The following is a 17,538-nucleotide window of genomic DNA, read 5'->3' on the forward strand; positions in this document are numbered from 1 at the left end:
ATTAAGAAACCGTGACGATTCACCTATTGCCGTAAAAGCTGATTTTGCTGCAGAGAGAAAACTCGCCCACGAACAAAAGCGAACAGAAGCTGACCCAAGAAAGAGTAAACGGCAAGCCGATGAACGCATGGAAACATAGAAGCTATATGATCAAACATAAGGGAGAATAGGGCAGTGTTGAGAAGATGATGATGGTTATGATAATGATGATGAATAAATATCTATATGGTACAATAAGTGGCCTTGCAAGTTCAGCCGGGGCCCTCTGCAATAGAAATTCTGCAGCGGCTGCCATTATACGCGTCTATTCACTTGCTTGCTCTGGCTATCTTGGTCGGTGAAAGCCGGGCAGCACAGCCACCTTTCGGTGGGGCTCAGAGTGAGGATAGGGGGGCACTGTCATGACGCTGGGGCTAAGTCGACCCGCCCTTCACTTGGTAGCGTGCAGAGACTCCGGGTTCATGAAGGATTGAATCTTCGAAGTTGGTAAAATATATATAAGCAGGTTTAATGGCACTTTGAGAAAACTTATTTACATGATTATTTACATGAAAAAGAAGGGTACATCAGCAAAATGACAAGCGTTAAGAGTTCATAGCGAGAAGCGTCTGGATGAGCCGTTTACCTAGGGCTCAGAGCCTCATTTCGTGCTCTGCAATGTCCTTAAAACCCCGTATGTCCAGCCCCTCTCTGAAGATGCTGACCAACCAGTTCCAGGGCACGCCCCTCAGATATCGGCATCCAATCGAACACATCACTGCACTGATGGTCTGATGCACTGACTGGTCCGGCATTGTTTAGTTGGGCGTGGTCACTTGTTGGCGGGAAGAGCTTGCGAACGGCGAGGGGGTACATTTCTATTCTTCAGCAAAGATCCGGTATGCTGGTTCCGGTAAGTGGATTTCCTTCTCAGAAACCCAAGTGCACGTGCGCGCCACATACTGCTCCCAGCATTGTCCCTTTCCAGCAATTGCAAATCTTTCCTGCATTCCCGGGAAATCCTCTAATGGCCGTAATCACCTGGCTCCTTTCTTGTCCTGTACGTCAGCGGACGTGTCACTCTGTCGTCTCCTTTGGACAGTAGGCATTCCTCACTGGACAATAGCGCTTCTCGACGGGAAAGGTGAACAATTGAACGAAAGCACTTCCGGCTATTTCCCGCAAGGGGACATTTCTTGGTATTTTTCTAGACGTTCCCTTGACAGGGCCAATTTGGCATTTGCAGGTTCTCAACAAAGCAAAAGAGGCTCACTTAGCGCCCTTGCACCAGGCGAACAATAGAGCGCGCAAGTGCGGATGATGCACGGTCATAACAGCCTCCTCCCCCGCCAGAAGAGTCACGGAGGGCAGCAGTCGCAGCTGCTGCATGAAGACGACTTAATGGCCTGCTTGAAGCTCGCTGTTGCTGGCCGCGTTGTCTTGATTGTCGTAGGCCAAATTGCTTGAGCTGTCTGAAACTCAACCACATGTCCAAGCAAGCACTCGGCTCCCGTCTGAAGAGTCCAGGTTAAAAGCAAACTGCTATCGTTGTCCGAGAAAAGCCCACACTCAAGACGTTCAGGACCCACGTATGCCTAAAAAACCAAACGTGCTGCTTTACATAGTCACACATATAAAAGCGCACGAAAAAAAAAGAACCTGAGTATCAATTTGGATACATGGTGAGGAGCACCTCGGACCGCTTAGAAACAGCGGCTAAGCGCGTCCGCATTCCCATTTAACCTCCCCTTTTTGTATGTTATTTCAAAATAGTACTGCTGTAAAATCAAGCTCCACCTCAGAAGGCGACTGTTCTTCGATGTCACAGTTTGCAGCCAAGCCAGGGGACAATGGTCCGTCTCTACGGTGAATTTGGCCCCTCCAAGATAGCACTGCAATTTCTGAATGGCCCATACAATGCAAGCGCGCTCTTTCTCTGACGCGCAATAAGCCCTCTCTCTAGAACTCAGTTTTCTGCTCAGGTAGAGCACGGGGTGCTCATTACCGTCGTCATCTCTCTGGCAGAGAACAGCACCTAGCCCTTGATCACTTCCATGACACTGGATCGGGAATTCTCGGTCATAGTCTGGAGCTCGCAATACCGGACGGCTAATCAGCACAGCCTTCAGGTTTACGAAGGAGGCTTCCTTTTGTTCGTCCCAGACTACATTTGACGGTTCTGTCTTGCGGAGAGCGTCGGTCAGAGGGCTGGCCAAAGCTGAATAGTTAGGGATGTAGTGATTGTAGTATCCAGTCAGACCCAGGAATGCTCGAATTTCCGTCATCGTGCTCGGCCGCGGATAGTCTGCTACCGCAGAAATCTTAATCTCGCTGGGTTTCCTGAAACCTTGACCTACATTGTGACCCAAGTAGTCCACGGTCGCCCTTGCCAGGCAACATTTCTCGGCCTTTACGGTTAGTCCAGCTTGACGCAAAAGGCTCAGTACAGCTCTTAGATGTACCATATGGTTCGCCCATGAGTCGGAAAAAACCGCAATGTCATCTAAATAAGGCACCGCGAATGTTTCACACCCCTTTAAAACCCTATCCATGAGTCGGGAAAAACAAAATGGAGCATTTTTGAGCCCGAAACTCATCATTGTTGGCTGGTAGCTGCCTGTCGGAGTGACGAAAGCCGCGTATCTACTGGTGCGTTCAGTGAGCGGTACTTGCCAGTATCCTCGAGTAAGGTCCAGCGTAGTCACATATGCCGCTCTACTGACCTGTTCTACTCTCTCCTCAATATTCGGAATAGGATACACTTGATCCCTGGTGAGAGAATTTAGCTTTCGGTAGTCTACCACAGGCCTAGGGTCTTTACCTGGAGCTTCTACTAAGATCATAGGCGAAGCATAATCGCTTTCCGAGGGTTTTATTACTCCCAATTCCAGCATGCGAGTTACTTCCCTATCCAGAATTTCTCTTTGCCTTGGAGAGAATCGGTAGCACCTTGATCGCACTGGCACGTCTGAAGTCAGCTCAATATCGTGCTCAGTCAAATCAGTCCTGCCTGGCCTGTCCACAAAGCAGGCCTCAAACTCTGTTATTATCTCGCCCAGATCGGACAGCTGGGATTTCTTTAGTTCTCCTCTCTGCTCCGTCTTTTTGACAAGCTCCTGAGCGTTGCTTCCTTTTCCGCTGAGGCAAATCAAGTTATCCCCAATCTCCTCTGGAAGGTTTAACGTTAGATTTAACATGGTTTCCCTCTGCTCATAAGGCTTCATAAGATTGCAATGATAAATGCGCACTTCTTTACGTCTATCGGGGATTTTCCCTGCGTAGTTAGTGTTAGAAAGCTTTGCAACGACTTCAGCAGGTCCTTCCCACTGTACTTCGAGTTTATTCTTGGGATCATTGGCTTGCTCCATAGCTAAGTCCTCTCGGGTTCCACTTAGAAGTCTCGTGAGATTACTAGACACTGGCGGCAAGAGGTTACTTTCAAGAACGTCCTCATTCCGCATCTCATCAAGCTCACTTTCAAGTTGACTTATCTGAGATGCCTCGCTCTCAAAGTTTTCTGACCTGCTATCGTCCGCATCGACCACTGTTTTAACTGCCGTTTCCTCCGCTGTGGATTTTTCTGGAATGAGCAGTGTAGCTAGTTCTCGCGCCTTTGAACGTGTTAAGGCTTGCACAACTCTGTCTCCGAAAAGGATGGCCCTCGTTCGCAGTAGCATGTCCGATTTGTTGGAAAACAAATACGGATAGCACTTAGGGAGCTTTCCTGAAACGGCAGCCTCGGTTGTTAACTCGCCGAAAGGGCCCTCGATGACCACGTTCGCGATTGGCAAGCACACACTCTGTTTCTCCACTACCTGGCGGATCCATGCACACTGTCCTGTATAGTCGGAAGGCGACACATACGCCGGGTGGACAACATCCATCGTTGCGGCCGAATCGCGCAGTACCTTGCAAGGCTTCCCGTTGACTACTAGGTCATGCAGGTAGGGTTCCAAAAGCTGCATATTTTCATCGCAGTCACTGACATACGAGAAAGCAATCTTTTCTTTCCGGCAGTTGACGGCAATGTGACCCTGCTCATTACACCTAAAGCATGTGAGCGGCTTCCTAGCCTCAAGCTTATTCTTTGTGTTCTGCGCGTTGGTCACTTCTCCACTTTTCTCACTGCCGTCCTTTCTAGGGAGTTTGCCTGAAGAAACCTTCCTTTCTTCGTTTGCAACTATAGTAAAGTGCCTTTCCTGACGGTTATTCACACTCAACTTGGGATTGCGGGGCCTATCCACTGCTGGGTTGCTGAATTGTCGGCGCGAAGCATATTCCTCAATGAGTTCGGCAGCTTCAGTTGCCGACTTAAGGTCGCCTCGGTCCTGTAACCAATTTCTTTCTTTTTCTGGGAGGCAGTTATAAAACTGCTCCAAAAGAATTCGCTCGACTACAGCGTCCCTATCACTGTAGGAATCTGTGCTCTTTAGCCACTCGCCCAAATTGACTCTTAAATTGTACAGGAATTCAGGGTAACTCTCGCCCCTGGACTTAGTAGCGTTCCGAAAACGTTGTCTGAACGCCTCAGCGCTAAGCCTATACTTTCTCAGAAGGCAAGTCTTGACCTTCTCGTAGTTGTTCGCGTCCTCCTTGCTTAGCCGCGCGACAACCTCCGCTGCCTCGCAGGGCAGAACCGTCAATAATCTCTGAGACCAAGTGTCTCGCTGGAAGGACAGTTTTTCGCAGGTTCGCTCAAAGTTAGCCAGATACAGACCGATATCCCCTGATATCGCATATGGCTGCATGTACTTTGACATCTTGAAATCTGCCTCCTTGTTGAGAAGAGGTACCGCTAGCTGGGGACAATTGCCCAACCTCTTGCTCAACTCTAGTTCCAATTTCCGGAGCTCAATTTCTAGCTCCAGCCTTCTTGCTTCTCTTTCAATTTCAATTTCACGCTCACGCCTCTTTTCCTCTTTTTCCCGCTCTTTCTGCTGTCTGAGCTGTTCCTTTTTTTGACCGATGAGGTTCCATGCTTCACTGAGCTCATCATCATCGGTTCCCAGATCAGTGATTGCCTTTATAATCAAGGGTTTTCGTGCCAAACCACTTGTATCAATTCCCAATTCCTCACACAATTGCAACAGTTCCGGTTTCTGCAGCTTTTGTAGGTCCATGATCGCTCCGAGTGTCGGCTACTTCCAAAACAACAGTGCAAACTACCAAACCTAAAGGCGTTTCCACACTCTTTTTACCAGTTCTAAAATCTAACCCTGTTCTAGAACCTGGTCCACATCAGAAGAAAAGCCAAGCGCTCACACACACATGCGATCGATGTTCCCAGCTGCTCTCTTGTTGGCCGATTGTTGCTCCTGCTTGTTGCTTGAGATGCCACCTCCGATCACCAGATGTTGTGGCTTGTAGATTCTGATCCACCTCCAAACACCAGATGTTGTAGCTTGTAGATCCAGATCCCACCTCCAATCACCAGATGTTGTGGCTTGTAGATTCAGATCCCAACGCTGGTCACCAGTTGTCGTGACGCTGGGGCTAAGTCGACCCGGCCTTCACTTGGTAGCGTGCAGAGACTCCGGGTTCATGAAGGATTGAATTTCGAAGTTGGTAAAATATATACAAGCAGGTTTAATGGCACTTTGAGAAAACGTATTTACATGATTATTTACATGAAAAAGAAGGGTACATCAGCAAAATGACAAGCGTTAAGAGTTCATAGCGAGAAGCGTCTGGATGAGCCGTTTACCCAGGGCTCAGAGCCTCATTTCGTGCTCTGCAATGTCCTTAAAACCCCCTATGTCCAGCCCCTCTCTGAAGATGCTGACCAACCAGTTCCAGGGCACGCCCCTCAGATATCGGCATCCAATCGAACACATCACTGCACTGATGGTCTGATGCACTGACTGGTCCGGCATTGTTTCATTGGGCGTGGTCACTTGTTGGCGGGAAGAGCTTGGGAACGGCGAGGGGGTACATTTCTATTCTTCAGCAAAGATCCGGTATGCTGGTTCCGGTAAGTGGATTTCTTCTCAGAAACCCAAGTGCACGTGCGCGCCACATACTGCTCCCAGCATTGTTCCTTTCCAGCAATTGCAAATCTTTCCTGCATTCCCGGGAAATCCTCTAATGGCCGTAATCACCTTGCTCCTTTCTTGTCCTGTACGTCAGCGGACGTGTCACTCTGTCGTCTCCTTTGGACAGTAGGCATTCCTCACTGGACAATAGCGCTTCTCGACGGGAAGGGTGAACAATTGAACGAAAGCACTTCCGGCTATTTCCCGCAGGGGGACATTTCTTGGTATTTTTCTAGACGTTCCCTTGACAGGGCCAATTTGGCATTTGCAGGTTCTCAACAAAGCAAAACAGGCTCACTTAGCGCCCTTGCACCAACACCACATATCCATGCCCACAGGCGAACAATAGAGCGCGCAAGTGCGGATGATGCACAGTCATAACAGCACCAACAATGGAAGTGCAACGCATCGCATTGAGACACAGTGGTCAGCCGGCGGACCAAAAACAGTATCACCCGAGCAAAAAACAAAAAACAAAACAAAAACGCATTAACATAACACACCATAGCTTCGGAAGGGGGAGGGGGAGAAGGGTTAATAATAACGCAATAATGTATAACCCACACTCGCTCCACGAACATGGCGGTCGCCTGCACAGTTTAAGGACGCCATTCCAGTACGTTTCGTAGCGACTACATTTTCACGTAGGTGTAATTCAAAACAGGCCGGTGTGCTGCAATGAGAAGCTTAAGAACAGCAGGTGGCCGAAATTGATGCGGAGCCCTCCACCGCAGCTTATATCTGGCAACACGCATGCAGCTTCGGGAGGTTTATTCACACCTTCCATGCCATATAATTCTACACTATTTCCGTAACTCTATACGATACGATACCATGACGCATATGCCATACCATACCATACCATACCATACCATACCATACCATACCATACCATACCATACCATACCATACCATACCATACCATACAGTACCATACCATACCATACCATACCATACCATACCATACCATACCATACCATACCATACCATACCATACCATGCCATCACAAAGTTCCGGAAATGATATTTGGCAAGTGCTTACGATTTGTCGACTACTTGGGGATGCAATTTCTCACAAACTTACTGCGTGTGTATTGTTGGCAGTAAATTTGAAATTAAATTAGAGAATGTTTGGTCAATGCGACTGCGTGATAGTTTCTATTCAACATAGTGTGTAGAGCTGGGCTGTTCTTGACACTTCGTTAAAGGGTATACGGCAAGGAACCGGCATTGCTTTTTATGAATGGAGTTTTACTTCACGCTGCGCTTTTCCCAGCTACACTAGTTTAGTATCACGAGCAATTACCGAACTTCAGTGTTACTTCAAGCCATTCATTCATTATATGACCTACACATTGAAGCATTCTTAATACATTTATCTGCCGCGTCTGCTACAGAAGCGGCATCAAAGATAAGCTGAAATAGCAATACCTGCAAGTCACCATAGCCTGAGGTTTTCCTTTCTTATTACACATGGCGCTTACTGGTAGTTTCCTGCTACTAGCCTTCCTCTATCATCCGTTCTAGCGTCCATTCGGCTTGTAAACATGTTTTTCAATTCCGCGCAACAAAAAAAGACCGTATAATGTTCCGTATATTAGTGGAAACATATTCTTAGGAATCAGTTTCTCGTTGTCCATTTCCTGACTCTTCAACCTTTGTGCTTCTCCAAAACTGCTTTTGCAGTTGGAGGTGCCGGTGAGCCGCTGCTGATGCGCTACGACAGTGGTGAATACTTTGGAGAGTGGGAAGAAGCCCGGCTCAAAAGGGACTCAAAGTTTCGGTACGATGCACGCCGGCAAAATAACCAGGCTCCCTTGGCATGCTTCGTGTGCTGCGATGGCCTCGAAGTCCCCGGCCTGATGCGCTTTAGCATCGCTTCTGTACCGATCCACAAGTGCACGCACGTCATATACTCCTACCTGCAGACGGATGACAAGACTGGAGAGTTCATCTTCCGTAAGCGAGGCCTGTACGGAGAGAAAGGTACGCAGTCATCTACCCTTTTGAAGCAGTCGTGTGAGGGATCTACGATGATTACTTCGATTGAACATGTTCTTCGCAAAAGCTCTGTGCATTAGAGCCATATTGGCGTTTGGTCCTTAGACTAATACCCACAATCACGGTGCCAAAAACTCTGCATGCGATACCTCTCCTACATACGCGCGACCAAAATATTGCGACCTCCGCTGCTGTGTTTGCATATATACTGGGAGTTTAAGGGAAGACTTAAAACATGAAGGAAGGAAACAACTAAGGAGAGGCCCTTGCCATTCCCAATGCATTGGAGAAAGTGTGGCGGAACTGACGTCAAAATTTAGAGTTAGCCAAGTCGGGCCATTAGCAACGACATCGCTGTTGCTATGAAAACTCGGGCCACTAGCAAGAGCGTTGATAAGGGCCCGAGGTTCGTGAGCGTTGCGGAGAAAGAGAAGGTGGAGGGTAAAGGAGGAGGAGAGACGTTGCAGTGTCCGGTCGTGGCGCGGCCGCGCCGGCTTCAAAAAAGTGACGTCAGGGCCTCTCCTAATTTCTTTCCTTCGTCCATGGTTTTAAGTAATTTATTATTATTATTATTATTATTATTATTATTATTATTATTATTATTATTATTATTATTATTATTATTATTATTATTATTATTATTATTATTATTATTATTATTGTTAGTATTATAAATATTAGACTCAAAACAGAAAAAAAAAATATTTGAAGGAACACACTCTCTGCTTCAGCGGACATACCTTTCTGCAAAAGTCCTCTAACTATAAATGTAATTGGCAAAATTTCACTATTAAGTTTTTATTATCGCAGTTGGGCGGTTAGTTTAATGTGAGCGAGACGACGCCAAATCAGTGTCTGAAACGAAGAAAAACTCATTTCTTTAGAGCCATGCAGCTTGATGAAATCCGACGCTTTTTCCCCCACGCAACCTAAACTGAGCGCGCAAAGAGCGCTGGAAGTATGGCGGAAGCGCAACATCGGCTGGTGAAGCGCGGCAATGAACGCAGCGCGCCATTTTAAATGCATGTGATAATTTCCTTGGCTGGGTAGCCTCGGCGCTTTGCTTAGACCGCGGCCGGCGTTATCTTTTGCTTTGTTGCCCGAAGAATGAAAAATGATAGCCATCGTCAGCTGTAACGTCGCTTTAGAAACACTGATAAGCTCCGGTATGGCGCTCTTCCTGTCCGGTTACTTTCGGAAGAAACGTGGACTTGGCTGGGCAGGCAAAACATTGCGCTGCTCGTTTTCTGGGATGCGAAGCATTCGATCTGGTCTGGTGATAATTTGCTGCGTTTCTGTCAATGCCGTCAAGTTGTTGTGTGATGGAATGCGATAATCAAACGAAGACCAATGGCACATGTTTCTTTCGCTCCGGATGTGGTGCAAAATTTGTCTCTGAGCCTTGCAAATAATGAAATGGCCGGCATCAGGCGCTGGTAAGACACGAAAGTGTACTTGGCCGTGAGCAGATGTTTGCGACCATTCCTGTGCGTTCACGAGATTTTAGGCGAGAGAACAAGCACTTAGATAATTTTATTGTTCTCTGACCTACACTGAGCTGAAAGGCACGGTTGACACGCGATTGCTGGCAGTGCTCTGAGAATTTCTTAGCCGTCAGTTAGTTTATTGTATTGCGACGGATGACGTTCTAGAACATTGTATTCTGTCACTACAAAGCTCCAATGGGCATGTCCGCAGCATGACGGCTTATGTACGGACGCATTCCAAGACGAAATTGCAATATACCGCTTTCGAATGCTGTTTTGTCCTAATTAAGCGCGCTTTTTTGCAGTGCTCTCTACATGGAGCTTTGTTACTTTTAGTGTATACAGTTCGGCGTCGCATTCCTTTCGCATTGCACTTACTTTGAATGGTAGAACTACAAACACGACCAAATTTGTGCGGGAGGCATGTTCTCGAAAGCAAGTTTGTTGTATCTCTGCTTCTTGCATTCGCATGGTGTTGCTACCAGCGGATGTAGAATTTACGCCTCCTCAGTCTTTAACATATTTTAGGTGACTGGATTATGCGCCTGGGCCTAAATAATTTTCCTCGGCAACTCACCTATTCTAAACTAGCAGTAACACCTCTTGTTTAGTCAGGCTGCGCACGCCGAAGAGCCTACACTTCGTGCGGCTTGGCAGTCACTTTTGTGAAGATAATTTGAAAAATAGCCCGATGTCCAGGCTGCAAAAACAACCTTTCCAACACGCGTAGAGTCTATGCGCATAGATCTATACAGGCCACGCCTGTTCTATGATCACAGAAATATAACCGAAGTGCACGTTCGATGATCGTTTGAGATTATTTTTCAAGTGAGAATCGCTTATGAACACAACGAAGAATGCTGTGTATTTGTGCCTGATCTAAATATAGGTAATTTACGATTTGAGGCAATAACTGCACAATGACGGCAACAATTTCTGCAAAGAAAGAAGAAGGGGAAGAAAGGGATGCTTTTGCCCAACAAGCGGTTTCTTTGGGTGCGGCACCTACCCATGTGCTTTCCTGACGTCACATTGTTTGGAAACAGGGAGACATATTATAACTGCCACTATAAACCGATCTTTCTAGAGCCTCCCAAAAAATGCACAAACATTTGCTTACAGGGACAGCCCGACATTATTTCGTTCATACATTTCTCTGACTACCAAACCAGCGCCTCGCTCTGCATTGTCAATCAGAGGTACAAGGGTAGTCAAAAGTAGCCAGGCTGCAGGTTCTGCTTCTGGTCGGCATATTTTGGCAATTGAAATCCCATTAAAGAAATCAATTGTCTTGGAGGTTAGCATCATGCTTCCGGTATCCTGCACATATATTTTGACACTTGGCACTGTCGTAGCTGCCTCATTATACTGCTCAGAAGAAGACAGTGCGGCCTGGGAACTTTTGACTACCCCTGTACATATGCATGAGCGCATGCATTCCTGACAGACTAATAGATTTGTCTGCTAGTTGAGGTTCCAGGGGCCACCGGATCGCCTGGGCAACGCCATACTGCAAACACACGTAAAGTTAGTTACTCGCCTACCGTGCCAAGATCAACCACTATTTCTGTTTGCGTGTCTACTTCCATAAGACAATGATCTAAGTTCGGCAATGGGAAATTTTCTGGTCAGCTGCATATAGGCGACGATCTTTTACAGTAGGCTACAAAGTAGCATGCAAATAACTACAAATGTCTACGAATATTTTGTACAACGTGAACTATGTTCCCTGATACGTAGAAAGTCTCCTTAGACTGCTAAAAAATGTACCACCATCTAGTTACAGACTATAGTTATCGTACAGATTTCTGTAGCATCTCCGGTACGTATAGATGAATAAATGCGTCTATAGCAATAGAGTTTAGGTCTTACAACCAGATTTAGCTTACCATGACAATGTATATGTGCCTAAATCTCTATAAAATCTTTTGGGATTTATATTGTGGCTACAAAAAGCTAATTCCTGCAAATTTACGAGCTTTAAACCATAAAAAAAGGTTTTCAGCCTGTTATAGAGCAGTATACGAGTCTAGGTATGCAGCAGGCATACAGTTCTCTGCATCAGAAAACAGGTTCTTATGCTGAAAGTCTTACACGACGGGAGAAGGAACCCCTGAAACAGCATTTCCTCACTTATTCCTTTCATTTCACCTACACAGCGGTACTGCAGAAATTGAGCGCACTGAAACGAAGCGCGCCACACCTGAAGGTTCTGTTCAGCTACGGCCGAGGGAAGCACGTGAACAGCCTTCTGAACCGACTGCGCTCCGAAAGTGACATGGACAAGCTGGTGGACGCCGTGGACTCTCTGATCAGGTCGAACAATTTGGACGGTGTCAACTTTCACCTCGAGGGCCCTGGCCCCTCCTTTTGTAAAAGAGACGACGCCGAGAAATTCTTGGAATTTATCAAGGTGATCTACTCACAAAAAAGCCAGCAGCTGCATTCAAACTTGATGCCGATAACACATGGTAATGAGTCATATGCTTGTGGGAAAGTTATTGCGGCAGGGTGGGGCAAAATGAGACAAGTATCGCCTAGCGTCATCTAACATAAACTCTTATTATGTGATAATTTTTTAAACACTGGGGAGCTGCAGCTTGGGTTCCGCTTTATACGAATAAAAAACAGCTGTAATAGTGCCAAGCGCATTGCCGGAAGAGAATTTCGCTATGAATTTAAGTGACTGGCTTTCCAGACCAAAAATGGGTAGGTGCAATTGTTCAGCTCCGTCTTTCTTTAGAAGTCATACTGGAAAGCAGCTGTAAAGTACTGCGGCGCGGTACATATTTATATCGTAATTTCGTGGCTATGTCTCATTATATAACACCGCACGGAACTGTAGCGCCCTAGGCTGTAATATCAGTTGCGACACAATATATTAATTTACAGCCTAAGTCAGGGGCAAAATGCCACAGGCAGTTGCTTGAAGAAGCAACTATAAATTTCGACCGCGCGTGGCTTGTTTCTAAGGTCTTTTATTTTCGTTTTCGTTTCTACCATGGTAGGCGCAAACAAAAAAAAAAGCGATCAGGGCTGTTTGGATGGAGGGTAACATGAAGTAAGGGGCGGAATGCTCGCTCCAGAGAGAGCATTCTATTTGCGCTTTGGCGAAAACCTTCTTCGAACATACGGACGCCCTGCAAAGGTGAGAAAAAAACCTGGCGGCGAGTTTTAGTGACGCGGTAAAAGACAACAAAAACAAACTAGCTTGGTTCAGAAAGATGTGTCATTTCAGTAAAGGAAGGAAAGCTTATAGAACACATGTTGTAATGGAGGTTTGCGGTTTTGGTTCTTTCAATGGTACCAGCAGTAAAGGCAGCCAAGGAGTTACTTATGTTCAAAGGAACGAAAAGGGATGTTGCGAAGATAGACGCCAAACCTCTATGTGTTCAATCACAAGATATTTCTAAACATGAAAAACGGTCCGCTAACATCTCGGCAAGCAACAGTGTCGAGTGCCTCGCAAGCAAATAATTGTGGAGTAGCACAGCGCCTCTTTGTGTGCGGATCTAACGCACAGTGTATCACAACTAGGCTCACGAAGAGTTCACAAGGGCTCATGGAAAAGACTTCTAGCGCTCCAAGTGCAAGCAGTGAAAGCTTTTCGTTCTGACCGGGCGTATCGTTTTACCTGGGGGCAGGACAATATGAGACAAATAAAGAAAAGCTTAATAGCGCAACAAAAAGACACTCACAAATAGGCACAAATCGACACACAGGACAGGCGCTGTCCTGTGTGTCTATTTGTGCCTATTTGTGAGTGTCTTTTTGTTGCGCTATTAACCTTTCCTTTATGTGACTATGCACCAACTAGCCCAGCAATCAGTTTTAATATGAGACAAACTCGGCTTTTTTACAACTGCTGAATTTTCATAGCTGTAATGATGCTAAACGTTTCACTTTTGCAGATAGTACAGACACCATGCTTAGAAAAGCTTCTGTGCTACTTGTCTTAGATTTGCAGCAAAAGAAAAAAATGGCGCAAATTGGCGTATTTTTGTCCCGATTTGCACCCGCCCTGCCCTGTTTGCCGGCAGAATGTCCGTTTACTGCGTGGAGGCTATGCACAGGAATGCGTCATCGGTGTACAAGCTGGATAGACGGCAATATTGTGCACTGCGATGGTAAAAAAACATCGAAAATGGTTACCAGATACATTTAAACAGTGTGATGGCTGCTGCAATTTTGAATTTAAACACGAGGTTAAAAAGTCAGTGAATCAAATGGGATAGTAGCCCTCTGGAATTCATGTCGTACCACTTATCACACAACGAGGACACGTATAGACCTCAAGGCATATAATGGGCAAATATTCGATAGGTTATATCTGCTCGTTTGACACGCAACGCTGTGTGAAAGAGTGCAGGGCAATGCGATGTAAGCAAGCAGTTTCCGCCCAGTACCGGTGTTAGGGTTTTGTGCTAATGGAAGTTACCTTGCGTCGATAGAATCGCAGCTGCTAATCCAGATTACAGGGCGGTCAATGTTCTGAGCTAAGCTGCAGATGCACAGGGGCTAGCAGTGGTGTCGAGCGTACTGGAGGACACCTTATCGGCGACGGCATGTCGATACTTTTGAAGGCAGTCAGAGGAAGACAAAAGAAAGTTGCCCTTCACCAAAACAAAACTGTCTTCTAACTATAAATGGAGTATTCCAAGCGGAAGGGAGCTATTGCATGCTATAAAATTAGGTAAACATTCAAGGGACAACGAAGACAGCGTTAATGGCGCCCGCATGCTGGCTCTCCTTGCGGATCCACGTTAGCTTACATGCACCTTTTCACTCGCTTAATCATCGCCAGCCTGGCTACATTCACTGCAAGGCAAGGACTACTTCCATAGCCCTGTAATAAAACTCGTCCTGTGCCTCCCGCATCCATTTGATCCCCGTAAACTTCCTGGTCTCATCCGCCCACCTAACTTTCTGCCGCCCCCTGCTACGCTTGCTTTCTCTTCGAATACAATTTGTCACCCTTAGAGACCACCAGTCATCATACCTTCGCATACATGACTTGCCCATGGCCATTTCTGATTCTTGATTTCCATTACAATGTCATTGTTGTGTGTTTGCTTCTTTACGAGTTCGGCCATCTTCCTATATCCTAACGTTGTAACGTTACAAGTAATCCCAAATCGCAAATTCACACCTGTACTGTCTCACAACGTACTGAGTAGCATATATACAGTTGTAAGCCGCATCATTAAGTGAAAGACGAACCGACACAGATAAAAGCCTTATTTTAACCAGGCCGTACGAATGTACCCTTCGAAGCTTAGGAGTAGCGTACATGCTTGACTAGGGATCGAAAAGTCTCGGAGGGTTCGGTTTTCATCTCACCCTTCCATCTCAAAGAAGCTACTCGAGTTGGCAGGAACTGCCAACTCTGCCATACCAAGCGATTTCATGACGTCAAAATCTGGTCAGGTCACCAGACAGTGCCCGGCTATGTCACCTGCTGACTACCATATGCCGGAAGCATATGCACTGGTAATATTTCGGTGACAACTCCGGCGCAGGAATTTATAGAGAACGGGGCCTTTAACTCTATGGAGTTAAATGACTTAAACCCGAAATATACGTGTCGCCGTCAAGGGTCAGTCTTACAAGAAAACTCGATATACCTGCCCAGAACTTACGACGCGGATTCCAGAAGCTATGCTGTACTCCGTTTAGTTCCACTAAATGTAGATTTCACGTCTTCATAAAATATTTTTTTCATCTCCTCATCCTGACTGGATGTAGCTACAAAGACCTCCAAAACCATCAGTTTGTGCTGCTCAATTAGAGTTACTATAATAACGGCCACCATTTCTTTGCAGCAACTGCTATAACGCAACCTAGAACTGGCTTGCCCTTGTACCTCAGTTATGGATTCATATCAGTTTACGGTGTTGTTAATACAATAAAAGTGCATAAATTGAAACGTTTAAACAGATCAGAAGAAGTAAAAATAATGGTGAAGAAAAATAGTGGTTCTATTTATGAGCCATATGGTTCTTTCGTATTTCCTCTGTCTAGAGACTCCGGCTAAAAGAAGCTTTCACCGACGTTCTTCTGACGGCTCAGCTGCCAGCATGCCGCGATTCAAATTGTGACCTGCTGCCCAAGAGCAAACTGGCCAAGTAAGTGGATATCTTGCCATGCTACTCATCGTGACCTGCATGTTCGTGTCTGTAAATATTACTCAGTAAAACTTGCATACGGGCTAGTAGATTGCGCCACCCTCTGAGCTGATGGCACTACACTGTTCACAACATACGAAATAGAAAACCCACCAATGCGGACGTTTTTTTTTTGTGTTCTGTATTGCGTATGTGGCAAGCAATGCAGAGCCAGCTGTTTAGAGAATGATGTTTTTAAGTTAGGCATCTCAGAATTTCTTTAGTCTTTCCTTGGCTCAAATGACCCCAGAATAAATTTTTCATACATTTCCTTCAATTTATTAAAATACACCGACATCGTTTCGTAGATAACGCCACTTGTGCTTTTAGCTGCAAGCAATTGATTGATTACATTTAGATGTACGTTGACATGATGGGCATAGGTCATGGCGCAGGAAAGTTATGAAAAACACTCTCCTTGTGGATGCTACAAGATCATCTCAGAGATGTAAACCTGCATCCCGTGTTTTAGGGCGCGAGCTCTTTACATCAGCGGTCATTTTGAGATTACCTGCCAAGGCAGCGAGGATATAACGTTTTCAGTCGATACATGTGCACCGAAAACTGCTGACGCTGGGTTTACACTGCACTTTGAAAACCTATCACACAGTGTTGAAAAACTCGCCATGAGAAAAACAGCGCCTGGCATATAAACATGAAATCTCTGAACCAAGATGTTTATCCCCATTCCTTGCATTCTTTTTACTCATATAGACAAACTGCTGAGTTAATTTCTTAACCACCGCATCGACGATGATACGCTCGCAGACACGGATCTCATATGTGACATCAGTTTTCAGCCGCATTACGGAACTAATCATCTGACCGCTTCGGTTCCCAGAAGGCAATAGACTTGAATAGCCTTTCTCTCAAAATTGATTCTGATAACGAGAAAAAAAAAAGACCTGACGTATTGCAGTAAAAAACGAAAGCAGTGGTTCAAAGTTCTTTTTTCGTAGACCTGCAAGTCTAAAGGCGTTTTAGAACCGCTTGTGAACAAGAAGTCATTCGTTGTAACGAGTAGTTCCTAAATAGCGGCCAAGCACTTCTTGAGCTAACCTTGCAAAAAACTTCCGTTCATTTCGCTTTTTTTAGCAAACAATTGTAGGATGTAATGGTTACATGATTGATGATGCTTGCACAACGAAAGGAATGCGCCAGGTAACTCTTTATGTACACTCCAGATCCTTTGTTTGTGCCCATTGTCTAATTTATTGCTGTTTGCTATGCAGGTATCTGGACTATTATTTTCTCATGACATTCGACTACAGACTGGATGATCGATCTAAGACGAGGCTGACAAGTGGGATCAAGTTGTTCGAAAACGGCAAACGTACATACATCGACACCGTAAGGCAAATAATCTAGACGATTTAGTTACATTATGCATTTTTATATCGCACAACAGGGGACATAACAAAATTATAGCAATCACTGAAATGTAAAGAAAGTTGCTCAGGGGTATTGCTAGGTGCGTAGCTTAAAACCTTGCTTTTTTCGTTTGGTGCACTTTAAAAAAGATAGAAATGAGGATTGCGACAGAAGAGCTCGATACCTCCCTGCAAGCTGGGAGGCTGGCAAACCTGCAACAGTCTAAACTTTATCCAATTAGCGTCACGTGGAACGACGTGATCAGTATTTTTGTTCTGTAATATTGTAGAAGCTATGTTCTTTTGGCTTTTGGGGATAGGAGGCAATTAGGTTGCCACTACTGGCTTTGGCTGTGCCAGTTACCACTGACCTGGCTTTCATGCTCCAGCGCCCAATGGGGGTAATGTTTCCTGTACCCTTGTGACATGGGCAATGTCACTGTCTATTGAGTCAGCGGCCATCTAAATTTCTGAGGGCTACAGAGACGCGCCACTGCCATACGCC

General features: G+C 45.7%; 1 protein-coding gene across 1 annotated transcript in view; it reads left to right on the plus strand.

Annotated features, from left to right (window-relative positions):
- LOC146199120 (putative chitinase 10) overlaps positions 1–17,538 on the plus strand; it is a 99,173-nt gene that overhangs the window by 73,503 nt on the left and 8,132 nt on the right. Inside the window, exons 20-23 of the mRNA XM_084592045.1 lie at positions 7,698–7,997; positions 11,659–11,912; positions 15,521–15,624; positions 16,896–17,013. Coding sequence (XP_084448171.1) covers positions 7,698–7,997; positions 11,659–11,912; positions 15,521–15,624; positions 16,896–17,013 — 776 coding nt within the window. The remainder of the gene's footprint in view (positions 1–7,697; positions 7,998–11,658; positions 11,913–15,520; positions 15,625–16,895; positions 17,014–17,538) is intronic.

The sequence above is a fragment of the Amblyomma maculatum genome, chromosome 2 (genome assembly GCF_055883805.1).
Source record: "Amblyomma maculatum isolate TAMU_Amacu chromosome 2, ASM5588380v1, whole genome shotgun sequence".
In the NCBI taxonomy this organism is placed as follows: domain Eukaryota; kingdom Metazoa; phylum Arthropoda; class Arachnida; order Ixodida; family Ixodidae; genus Amblyomma; species Amblyomma maculatum.